This window comes from Hippopotamus amphibius, chromosome 2 (genome assembly GCF_030028045.1).
Source record: "Hippopotamus amphibius kiboko isolate mHipAmp2 chromosome 2, mHipAmp2.hap2, whole genome shotgun sequence".
Lineage (NCBI taxonomy): Eukaryota > Metazoa > Chordata > Mammalia > Artiodactyla > Hippopotamidae > Hippopotamus > Hippopotamus amphibius.
In genome coordinates this window covers 158,189,587-158,202,506 of record NC_080187.1, presented here as the reverse complement: position 1 = coordinate 158,202,506, position 12,920 = coordinate 158,189,587, and the positions used below count along the sequence as shown (strand labels likewise).

General features: G+C 34.2%; 1 protein-coding gene across 5 annotated transcripts in view; it reads left to right on the top strand.

Annotated features, from left to right (window-relative positions):
* MIA2 (MIA SH3 domain ER export factor 2) overlaps positions 1-12,920 on the top strand; it is a 95,930-nt gene that overhangs the window by 43,255 nt on the left and 39,755 nt on the right. For all 5 annotated transcript variants that reach the window (XM_057721427.1, XM_057721424.1, XM_057721423.1 and 2 more), the window contains 4 exons: positions 5,157-5,225; positions 7,396-7,506; positions 8,166-8,237; positions 8,791-8,895. In XM_057721427.1, the coding sequence (XP_057577410.1) occupies positions 5,157-5,225; positions 7,396-7,506; positions 8,166-8,237; positions 8,791-8,895 (357 nt within the window). The remainder of the gene's footprint in view (positions 1-5,156; positions 5,226-7,395; positions 7,507-8,165; positions 8,238-8,790; positions 8,896-12,920) is intronic.

The window sequence follows — 12,920 nt, the reverse complement described above, 5'->3', positions numbered from 1 at the left end:
CTTTGCTCATTGCTGGTATACTGTTTATTCTCGTTATTTTCTAAACATTTATAAGACCTTTAGAAAAGTCTGCTCTTTTATTTCTGACATTAGGTTGTTTGTCCTTCTTTCTATCTTTATCCCCTTATCCTTGACAATGGTTTATCAACTTTTTTAGTGTTTCCAAAGAACGTTCTTTTGGCTCAGTTGATTCTTTTTACTTTATTTGCTTTCTAATTCATTGCTTTCTTTATTACTTCAATTTTAACTTTTCTTTGGTTTACTTGCTCTTCTTTTTTTTTTTTTTATCACTTCTTGGGGTGAATTGTAAAATCATTGAGTTTTTAGCTTTCTTTTATAATTTCTGCATTAAAGTTATAATTTACTTGGCAAGCTTGGCTTTTATTAAAGCATCTCATTAGTTTTGATATGTCCTGGTTTCCTGATCATTCAGTGTAAAATATTTAAAAAATTTTATTGTGATATTTTTTGGAAACACTGGTTATTTGTTAGGATATTTATTAATTTCCTAACATATGGGGATTTCCCAATAATTTATTTGTTATTAAGTTTTAGCCTAATTCTACCTAATTATATTTAATTCAGAGAATATTCTCTGTATGATTTCAGTCCTTTGTTGATACTTAATTTCTGGCTTTGCGTAAGATTGATTTTGGTAAATATTTCATATATAATATAAATTTATACATATTATTATTCTTGTGCCAATACCATACCATTTTATTTACTAGTTTATTGGTATATAAATATAAAAATTAAGTCACTTGTTAATTTTTTATTCATACAATCTCGTGGTTATTGAGAGAAATATGTTGTTATTTTTATGTATATTGAGGCTATGTTAGATGCATACGGATTTAAAATTATTTATTTTCTTAGTTAGATTGACCCTTTTATCACTATGAATGCCCTTATTTTATTTGTAGTAACTCTTTTTTAAAAAATTTTTATTGGAGTATATTTGATTTACAATATTATGTTAGTTTCAGGTGTACAGCACAGTGAATCAGTTATACATATACATATATCCCCCCCCTTTTTTTTTAGATTCTTTTCCCACATAGGCCATTACAAAGTATTGAGTAGAGTTCTCTGTGCTATACAGCAGGTTCTTATTAGTTACTGTCTTATATATAGTAGTGTGTAAATGTCAGTCACAGTCTCCCAATTTATCCCTCCCCTGCTTATCCCCTGGTTACCATAAGTTTGTTTTCTATATCCATGACTCTACTTCTGTTTTGTAGGTAAGTTCATTTATACCCTTTATTTTAGATTCCACATATAAGCAATATCATATTATATTTGTCTTTCTGTGTCTGACTTACTTCACTCAGCATGACAATCTCTAGGTCCATCCATGTTGCTGCAAATGGCATTATTTTCTTCTTTTTTATGGCTGAGTGATATTCCACTTTATATATGTACCACATCTTCGTTATCCATTCCTCTGTTGATGGGCATTTAGGTTGCTTTCATGTCCTGGCTATTGTATTGTCAGTAGTGCTGCAATGAACATTGAGGTGCGTGTGTCTTTTCGAATTACGTTTTTTTCCAGGTATATGCCCAGCAGTGGGATTGCTGGCTCATATGGTAGTTTTATTTTTAGTTTTTTAAGGAGCCTCCACACTGTTCTCCATAGTGGCTGTATGAATTTATATTCCTACCAACAGTGTAGGATGGTTCCCTTTTCTCCACATCCTCTCCAGCATTTATTGTTTGTAGATTGATGATGGCCATTCTGACTGGTGTGAGGTGATACCTCATTGTAGTTTTGATTTGCATTTCTCTAATAATTAATGATGTTGAGCATCTTTTTATGTGCTTTTTGGCCATCTTTCAGTCTTTTTTGGAGAAATGTCTATTTAGATCTTCTGTCCATTTTTTGATTGCGTTATTTATTTTTTTGATATAGAGCTGCATGAGCTGTTTGTATATTTTGGAGATTAGTCCCTTGTTGGTTGCTTTGTTTGCAAATATTTTCTCCCATTCTGAGGGTTGTCTTTTTGTTTTGTATTTGTAGTAATTGACTTTGTCTGATATACAGTGTAACAATCCTAGTTTTCACTTGGTGAATATTTGCATGGTAGATCTTTTCCCATTATTTTACCTTCAACCTTTTTATATACTTATGTTTAAGCTGTTTCTTTTGGAAACAGCACACAGATGGGTTTTACTTTTGTTAATCAGTCTAAAAAATCTACTAATTTAATTATTTAGTTCTTTTGCATATAATGTTATTTCTGATTTATTAGGGATCAGATCTACCATCTTAGCTATTTATTTTCTGTTTGACCCACCTGTTCCATATGCCTTTTTCTCTTCTCTTGTTTTCCTTTGGATTGAAATAGTCATTTATTAATTCAGTATTTTATACAACAATGCACTTGTTAGTTATGGACTTTATTTTTTTAATGGTTACCTTAGAGATTGCAACATATATCCTTAATTTATTAAACTCTAAAATAAATTTGTGCTATTACTGCTTACTGGATAATGCAGAGATCTTGGAATGCTTTAATTCCACTTGTCCCCTTTTATCTTAGTGCTGTTGCACTATATTTTGACTTTATATAAACCTCCAAATCATTTTATTATTCTCTGAAACAGTCAAGATTCATTTGGATTTATCCACACATTTATTCTTTCAATTGTTGTTCATTCTTTCTTTCCTTTCCAGCTTACATCTGGGATGATTTTCTTTCCTCCTGTAGGATAGAGAAACCTCCTGGTCTTTTCTGGAATATACTGTTGATAAATTCTCTTAGTTTTTGTTTGTCTGATAATGTCTTTATTTCTCCATTTTTGTATAATGCTCTTTATAGAAGTCTGAGTTGGCAGTTATTTTCTTTAAGCACTTGGGACACCTCATTTTACTGATTTTTTTTTTCTTGGCATGTTGTGTGTGGGTCAAAGTCAGCTATAAGTTTTATTGAAATTTGCTGATATTATATCTTGTTTTGTATATTTTTCTCTTTCAATTTAAAAAATTGTGTAATTTTCATATAGTTAAGTAGACATTCTTAAACATGCAGTTCTGTAAAATTTGACAGGTATATTCACCCGTGAATCTGCCATCCCCATTAATACATAGAACATTTCTGTCACCCTTGTATTTCACTTGTGCTCATTTTCACTCAGTCCCCTACTCCTGCCAGCAACTACTGTTTTTATTTCTATCACCATAAATTAGTTTTTGTCTGTTTCAGTGTTTGTATAAATGAAATCATACTCTTTTGTATCTGCCTTTTTTCAGTTAGCATTGTATTTTTGAGATTCACTGTGTTGCATGTATTAGTAGTTTTTTTTTTAACTTGCAAGTAAATTTGCATTACATCAACTTATCAATTTTGTTTATCCATTTACCTCTTAATGTGGTTATTTCCAGCTTTTGGCTATTATGAATACAGTTGCTATGATCAGTCTATCTTTTTTTTTGTTTGTTTTCCTTTCTCAGTAGTAAATATCTAGTATTAAAATTGGTAGGTCATAGGGCAGATATTGTATAACTTTATAAGAAACTTTCTGGCTACTTTTATGATTTTCTCTTTATCTTTGATTTTCAGCAGTGTTACTAGTCTATATGTGGTTTTGTCTATTATCATTGGGCTTCATGATGTTCTAGAATCTGTGGCTTAATGCCTTTCGTTAGTTTTGTAACACTCTTGATCATAACCTTTTCAAGTATTGTTTTTACTTTTTTTTCTCTTCTCTTCCTGAAATTTTAAATACTTGTATTTTAGCTTTTTACTATGTCCCACGCGTCTCTTATGTTCTTTTCCAGGTTTCTTATCTCTTTGTTCACACTTCAGTCTAGATATTTTCTTCTGATCTAGCGTCCATTTTACTAGTTGTCTTCATTTGTGTCTCATCATCTTTTAAACCATCTTGATTTCATTTATTGCCTTTTTCGTTTCTAAGTTTGTGTGGCTCTTTTTGTAGTTCTTTTTTTCTGGTTTAATTATTTTGATTCCTCTTACATATTTTTGGTTCCTCTTTTTTTTTTTAATCTTTATTGGAGTATAATTGCTTTACAGTATTGTGTTAGTTTCTGCTGAACAACAAAGTGAATCAGCTATATGTGTACATATATACCCATATCCCCTCCCTCTTGAGCCTCTAAATTGATTGATTGATTGATTGATTGATTGATTGGCTGCATTGGATTTTAGGTGCTGTGTGCTGGCTTTCTCTAGTTGCGGTGAGCAGGGGCTACCCTTCGTTGTGGTGTGTGGACGTCTCATTGCAGTGGCTTCTCTTGTTGCAGAACATGGGCTCTAGGTGATGGGCTTCAGTAGTTGTGGCACGTGGGCTCAATAGCTGTGGCTTGCAGGCTCTAGAGCACAGGCTCAGTAGTTGTGGTGCATGGGCTTAGTAGCTCTGTGGCATATGGGATCTTCCCGGATCAGGGCTCGAACCCGTGTCCCCTGCACTGGCAGGCGGGTTCCCAACCAGTGCATCACCAGGTAAGCCCCTAAGCTTACTTATTTTAATGTCTGAAGGAGAACTGTATTACCTGAATCCTCCAAGTGTCTGCTTCTCTCACTCATTTTTTCTCTTGGTTCTCAGTCAGATCTTGTTTTCTTGAATTCATGTTGAGTATCAGTAATAGTATAAGAAAAATTATAGTGGTTAAGTTGAAGCTGTGGGTGATTTATCTTTCTGCAGTGAGGATTTACTGTTGCTTCTCCTGGAATTGGTGGGTCATAGTGCAGGTATAGTTTGGAATAAAATTTTTTTTCAGATCTTTATTGGAGTATAATAGCTTTACACTGTTGTGCCAGTTTCCACTGTACAACAAAGCAAATCAACTGTATTTATACATATATCCCCATATCCCCTCCCTCTTGAGCCTCCCTCACATCCTCCCTATCCACCCCTTTAGGTCATCAGCAATCATTGAGTTGATCTCCCTGTGTTAGGCAGTTGCTTCCCACTAGCTATCTGTTTTACATTTGGTAGTGTATATTTGTCAATACTACTCTTTCACTTTGTTCCAGCTTCTCCTTCCTCACCTCCCCATGTCCTCAAATCTGTTCTCTACCTCTGCATCTTTATTTTTCCTCTACCACTGAGTTCATCAATACCATTTTTTTTAGATTCTGTATATATGGGATAAAATTTATAGAACTTATACTTACAGTGTTGCTTTTTTTCAGTATGAAGGCTTAGCATCATCTTTAAAGGATGCCAGCTTTGAGGAGTCAACAGAAGCACAAAGCTTGAAGGTAAAAACAAATAGTATAATTATAAAAGTTGGAGGAAAGGTTCTTACTAAATAACATAAACTTTAAAAGTCATATATCTTCTCAAAACTCACATTTGAGAGGAAATGTGAAAGATCATCTCTAGATGTTAAAATGTAAAGGAAAAGTTAAATATAGGAAATAGAATATTATTAAGTAGCCTAAGGTATTTTAAAAATTTGAGCTTTTGTTGATGACTTGTTTCGAGTGAAGCATATTCAGTTCACTGTAATCTAGAACTATATAGAAACTCCTTATTCTTCATCCCGGGAAATGTATTAAGGTAACCATTTCTTTTTTCATTCAGTTTGCTCTAGGAAGGAAAAATGGGATTTATTTTCATAAATTTAGGGATAGTTGGCAATGATAAATTATGTAAATTGAGGCAATACTTGCCTTTACCTCATACCAGTGTGTTAGGAGCTGACTAGAATTAGACTAGAGATTTATGTTACCCACAGTGGTGTGCTGGTAAATGTTTAACAGCTGGCTCTCTACAAAGCAGGAGCCTTTATTTGTAGCATTTGCTGACTTCTGTTGTGTAAATACCCCCACCATCACAAATTTCAACATGATGCCACTGAATGTCGAGTTTGGAAGAGATATAGCGTTGACTTTCCTGAGCCAGGTTTGATTTGGCTAATAGTAAGGAAGGAAAGTGTGATAATTTGTTATTTAGCTAAGCTACGACAGATTCGGGTAAGTAATAGCAATTCCTTACTACTGTTTAGAGATGTAAATGTTGTGAAAAGCGTACTCATATTAAAGTAGAAAACAGTAGCCTTTGGTGTGCGTGTTCAGTTAATTCAGCTTGGCAGTGCTCAATCACTGATGTCTGTAGTCATCAGAAAGCATATGTATCATGAATCAGAATTTCCTAGTAGAGTCCAAAGGAAGATTATAAATGGAATTCCAAATAAAATTAATTTCTTAACATTTTCTTTCTTCATCTGTTACCTATTAATATTCTCAAGAGCTTGTTGAAATTGTTGTATTTTATTTGTTGACCCTCTGTTTTAACTGCTGTTCTGGTAGCAATTTACTAGATTGATTAAAATAGAATTTTATAAGGAATTTAGTTAGCATGTTGACAGAACAGCAAAAACTGGAGAGCAGAAATATTTACTCAAACCTTTGTGATGTTATGGATAAAATAAAACATACCAATTTTTTCTCAGGCATTGAATTTATATAATCTGGCAGTAAGATTAGCTAAATTTTTTTTAAATGAATATTTTGGAAGTTTTTCTCTATTTTTAGTTTTTGAAACTAATTTTGAAACATATAGTGTTTATTTTCAAGATTGGTAAACATAGCTGAATATAAACTATAAAGTGATATAATGATAGAAATTGATGTTTGAATCTGTAGATAAAAATCAAAACAATAGAGTAATCTTGATTCAAGTCAGAGAATTCATATAATCAGATAGCCAAATTTGGGGAAATATATATGTATATAAATAAGTTTTTTAACCAGTATGATGTAGTATGTACTTGTTCTACTTTTATTTTGGCCTGCATTAAATTCTTTGATTCTTTTGGTTTATTTTATTTTTTTTAACAAGTTTGTTGAAGGATCACAAATACCAGAGGTATGTTTATTATAGTATTTAAAATCCAATTGAAATAATCCAACAACTAATCATTTTAAATTAAAAAGGTCACAGCAAATATGTCATAATTCAGTGTAGAATATTATCTTGATTGTTGAGTTTATTTTTTATTTTATGTATTTAATTATACTAAATTGGATTTTTTTCTCATTGTTTCTTTTATAATGCTTTAGAGTAGAAGTTGGCAAACTAGACTCTGAGCTCTCCACTTGTTAATGTAAATAAAATTTTATTGAAACACAGCCATGCTCATTCATTTATGTATAGTCTTTGCTTTTTCATTACCTGTGCCTATCAGTTGACTACCTGGGACAGAAACTGCATGGTCTTCAAGCCTAAAATACTTCCTCTCTGTCTCTTTATAGAAAAAGTTTGCTGACACCTGATAGTACTGCTGTTATTTCAGTGCTATAAAAATGAACAAATATATAAACTGTACTTATTTAATTTATTGTATATGTATTTGATTACATTCATCTGATTTATCTTGACCAAAAATTCCTATGTCAGTCTTATAAAGTTGGCTTCCTGTTTTAGGCGGCCTGTGAAAAGCTGAGTAGGTCCAAATCTGAACTTGAGGATGAAATACTCGTTCTAGAAAAAGAGTTAAAAGAAGAGAAATCTAAACATTTGGAGCAAGATGAATTGGTAAGACATCTGTGTTTGAGGAGACTGAAGGAAAAAGAAAGTTACTGAGTTTAAAAAAAAAAGACATATGATCATCAGTTGAAGTATTACATGCAGTGTAAAAAAAAAATTGCGAAGAATACAGAAGGCTGTAAAGTGGAGAAGAAAAATTTCCAGATCCACTAGCTCTTTTCATTTGTTAGGGGTTATCATTACTATGTTACATTTCTTGCATATTCTTACAGAAATTTCCTCTTTGCACTGTGGAAGTAGCTCAAACAAATAATTTAAGCTGAATAATCACATACGTAGTGGATTTTTTTTTTAATTACTCAAAAAATGTATTAAGAACTTTAACTTTCCTTTATTTGTCTTTCTATTTTAAAATCTATCTTAAGGATGATCTTGATGTGTGTGACATTAGTAAGATATGATGCTGGTGGATTTCTTTTGGCCCTATATAACTTGTGTTACAGAATATTAAAGATGAGTTGAAATACTGTTGTTACATAGCTTTCATATGAAATCCCTTTAAGCATATGGCTGAGAAGTTTTCTTAATTTGAACTGTCACTTTTGGAGCAAAACTGTTAGGTTAATAATATACTTAATATATATGGCATCTTGGAAACTGGAGGAGTTTAGTAAATACTTGTTTATTGATTGATACTGCCTTTTTAGATGGTGGATATTTCAAAAAGGATACAGTTGCTAGAAGATGAATCAAAGTCCCTCAAATCACAAGTAGCTGAAGTAAGTTGAATTACTTTAATAGTTCTCTTGCTTTTGAAAATCACTTACATTTTACTATTACTTTTATAATTAAAGAATAAGATATAATATTAGGATTCAGATATATTTTAAAAATGCAGGGTATCTGAAGAAGGTTCGTTTTTTTCCATTGGACAGTATTTTTTGAGCTATTGCTATGTACTGGTCACCGTTGAAGGTGATTGGCACTTAATATTAGTAGACAAAATAGACAGAAAGGCTCTTGTGGATTTTAAATTCTGGTAAGAGAGACAGACAGTAGAAAGTTAACAAAATTTGCCATGTAGTACATAGAAGATTACGAGAGGTTAAATCATTTGTCCAAGGTCATGTGGCAAGTTAGTGGCAGAGTAACCAGACCTTGAGTGACTAGACCTTGAGTCTAGGCCACCCTTTTTTCCATTACAGCATGCTTCCTCTCCTATTAATATTGGCACTTTTTTTACTTTCATTTCATGTTTCAGGGAGTGTGTATAAAAAAGAGCAATTGTATTAGACTAGCTCTTATAATCTCAATATGTTGTATTTTACTTAGGCCAAAACAACCTTCAAAATATTTCAAATGAATGAAGAACGACTTAAAGTAGCTATAAAAGAGGCTTCAAGTGAAAATTCTCAACTTCAGGAAAGCCAGAAACAGGTTTGTACTGTAAAGGGATTCTTTAGCTTGTGAGTGTGTAATTATAAACATTTTGGGTATATTCATGACTGGACCATGCTAGGGGCAAAAGTAGGCTCTTTCTGGAGACCACAAGAGCAGGACAATCTCCTATGTATCCTGTGGTGTCTCTTTTATATAAGATACAGCAGTCCATATTCCTGGAACCCTCTTCCCCCAGGAATGAAAGTAAGCCTGGGCACTCAGCATTTTGATAATAATAACAGATAGCATTTAGCACAGATCCTCAAAGCCATACTGAAGGAGGGCGGTGAATACCGTGAGAATTATTACAGCCATGTGTCTGGGGCCTGAAGCTGGAAGCAGTTGTGGTGGCAGATCTAATGGGGATTTAACTTTTACCCTCTTCCTCCCCACATATGTAGACACTGCCACATACCCAAATATATTTCCTGTCCAGCTGTTCTCCCAATACAGTTATAATTTTTCAGTGGGAACATTTTTTAATGATTATGTTATTTATGATTTTCTAAATATTACAGCTGAGCCACATGATGTGTGCTCTGACTACATATTATGTTTCACTCAACATTTTATTTGCCCTAGAGTTAATAATTATCTTGTTTCTTTTATACCTATCTGTAGTTCATCTGTAGTTCAATCACATACATCTCTTTTTAGAGATTATGTGAATATCTTATGTGTTCAAATACTTTGGTTAATCTACTAATTTCATTTTTTCCTTGAAGTCTTCCATCCTCCTGGTCCAGTAGGAACTTGTTCTTTAGGTCTACTATACTTCTGCTGTTCTGAGATTTCACTTCACCCTCATCCTTTCCCTTGTCTTTCTTCTGTCTTGGATCCTTTATTTCCTGTCTCATGTCTGTGCTTTTTATGTGGCAAATTCCCTTGATTAGCTTCCTGAGAAAAGGTACAGGAGGTAACTTTTAAAAAACTTTCATGTCTTAGAATGTCTTCTTCTCTCATACTGTTAACATTTTGGTTGGATATCTTCTGGGTTGAAAATTTTTTTTCTTGAAATTTTGACATTATTGCTCTATTGTCTTCATTTTCCAGTATTACTTTTGAGAAGTCAAGTGCTGTTTGGATTATGGAACCTTTTTTGTGACCTACTCCCTTCCCCAGGGGAAAATCTTAGTATCTTTCACTGTTCTCCAGAATTTCATGATGGTGTGCCTTAGTGTGGGTCTTTTTCTATACATTTGTTGGATACTCTCAGTCTGGAAACTCTTGCTCTTGATTCAATTCTGAGAAATTTACTTGCATTATTTCATACTTTTTGTGGTGTATTTTGTATGGTATATGAAATTATTTGAAAATATATTTTTAGTTTCTTTTTGTCTGTGGAACTTTTGTTCACTTACTCTCTGATATTTTTCACTTTTAAGAGTTCTTTGTTGTTTTACTTATGCCTTTTTGTGGTTTCATGGATGCAGTGTCTTACTTTGCTGAGGATATTATGTTTGTTTGTTTTTTCCTCTTTTTTGACCTGTTTTTCCTTGAGTTGCCTTGTTTCCTTTGAGTTCCTTTATTATCTGTTTTAGTCTATGTCTTTTATCTAAGAGTTTCTTTTTTCAGATGTTTGGGGATTCATGGGTGTCTGCTCATTTAATAGTGAAGCTTTCCAAATCTAACTGGAGGCCCTGTATGTGTTTCTCGTGGGCCCTTCTATAAGGTAATCTGGCTAGGGTATTTCATTGGAGGATCCCCAGTTGTTGGTATTCAAAGACCATTTTCCACAGGGGTGATTCCTCCATAGTTCCCACTTGGGAGGTACAAGCCTGTTTGCCAACACTGAGGTAAGCAGCTTAGTGAGGTAAGGAGGGCTGCTATCTCACTATTCAGTAACTTTCGCGTAATGCTTTTATGTTTTTAGCTTGTTACTCACACCTTTACCTGGGTCAGGTGTCCCAGAGTTTCAGATTCTAGCTCTCCAGAGAATAACCTCCAAGCTTTTGGCAGATGTGTGTGTATGTGTGTGAGTGTGCGTGTGCATGTGCGCATGCATGTGAAAGACAGTGGGGTGAGAGGGATGGGTTGAGAATTAGAATAGGTGTGTATTTGTGTGCAGGGAGAACATGGGGGGTTTCCTAACTGCTTTTCATACAGACTTTTGGACAGTCCTCCTTTTTTCATTCTACTTATACCCTAGTACTTGTGCCTCCAAATCATGAGCCTTTCTGAGTTGTATCAAGTCAGCCTGCTTTTAGAGTCTTGCATCTTCTCCCGTAGATTTCAGCTCTGTATGGTCTTTTACCATGCTTCCATCTCTTTCCACTTTCCTCTTCTAGAATTATCTTTTTCTTCATCACCTTTAATCTTTTTCCTTGTGGGTTTGTACTTTTCCCCCTTAAACCTCTTTACTGTTATCTTAGTAGATTTCAGGAGAAAGTAGTGGTACACCTTGTGTTAGTCTTCCTGTGTTATCAATGTAACCAAAAGTGATCTTCTATACCTTGAAAAAGAATTCACCTAGATTGTCTTACTCTTTATAGCTGCTTTCATCTAACTTCTTTTTAATCACCAGAATTCTTGAAATAAACTATGCTGTATTCACTGATTCCATGTTCTAACACATTCCTTCCTTAACCTTAGGAGACTGCATGCTGTGTATGCAGTCCTTTTAGTAACTCACTAGAACCTAGCCAGTAACCAAATCCAAGTATTATTTTCCAATTCTTACTTATTTTTAATCTGTCAGTTATCTTATTTTCTTTTTTGGGGGGGGCTGCATTGGGTCTTCGTTGCTGCGTGTGGGCTTTCTCTAGTTGTGGCAGGTGAGGGCTACTCTTTGTTGCAGTGCACGGGCTTCTCATTGTGGTGGCTTCTCTTGTTGCAGAGCACGGGCTCTAGGTCACGGGTTTTGGTAGTTGCAGCACGTGGGCTCAGTAATTGTGACTTGAAGTCTCTAAAACACAATCTTGCTGGTTGTGGCACTCGGGCTTGGTTGCTGTGGAGCATGAGGGATCTTCCTGGACCAGGGATCGAACCCGTGTCCCCTGCATTGGCAGGCAGATTCTTAACCACTGAGCCACCAGAGAAGTCCCAGTGTTGTCTTATTCTAGTACATGCACGGAAAAGGATTGGTTTTTCTTGTGCTAGGGAATATGCTGATGAAGCCTTGGTTTTGCAGAGAAACCCAGTAATTACTATTTGATAGAATAGAGTTTTAAAGACTAAATAAAATTGGCCCCCCTTTTTTTCATATATATATATATGGGCCGATTCTTTCATAAATTGCTTGCTGATTCTATTTTTGGGGGGGCTATTTTTCTTATTGATTTCTAAGAGCTCTTTGCATGTTAAGGTTATTAATCCTTTGGTATATGTAAGTATATCTTTCTAATTACTTGCTTGTTTTTAAATTTTATTTGTTTTTTTTTTTTAAATTATTTATTTACTTATTTATTTATTGGCTGCATTGGGTCTTTGTTGCTACACATGGGCTTTCTCTAGTTGTGGCGAGTGGGGGCTACTTTTCATTGTGATGCACGGGTTTGTCATTGCGGTGGCTTCTCTTGTTGCGGAGCAAGGGCTCTAGGCACATGGGCTCAATAGTTGTGGCTCACAGGCTGTAGAGCGCAGCCTCAATAGTTGTGGTGCATGGGCTTAGCTGCTCCATGGCATGTGGGATCTTCCTGGAGCAGGGATTGAACCTGTGTCCCCTGCATTGGCAGGCAGATTCTTAACCACTGCGCCACCTAGGAAGTCCCTATTTCAGTTATTTTTTGATTTGCAAAGCTTTTAAGTATTATAGTTAAGTTTATCTTTTACAACAATCTTTACATTTTATTCATGTTGAGAAAGTTTTTCGTCTCCTGTAAAAGCATATACAGTAAAAGATTGTTTAAGCAGAATTTGATCTGTTCTAGATTAATGGTATTTCTGAAGGTTAGTTAACCACAAAATGGCACATGATTAAAAAAATTTTAATACAAGTAAGGTATGGCATGTTATATGGGATGTAAGGAATGGTAAGGAACGACCAAATCTAACAAATATGTTTGTCTCAGAAAGCTTTTTAT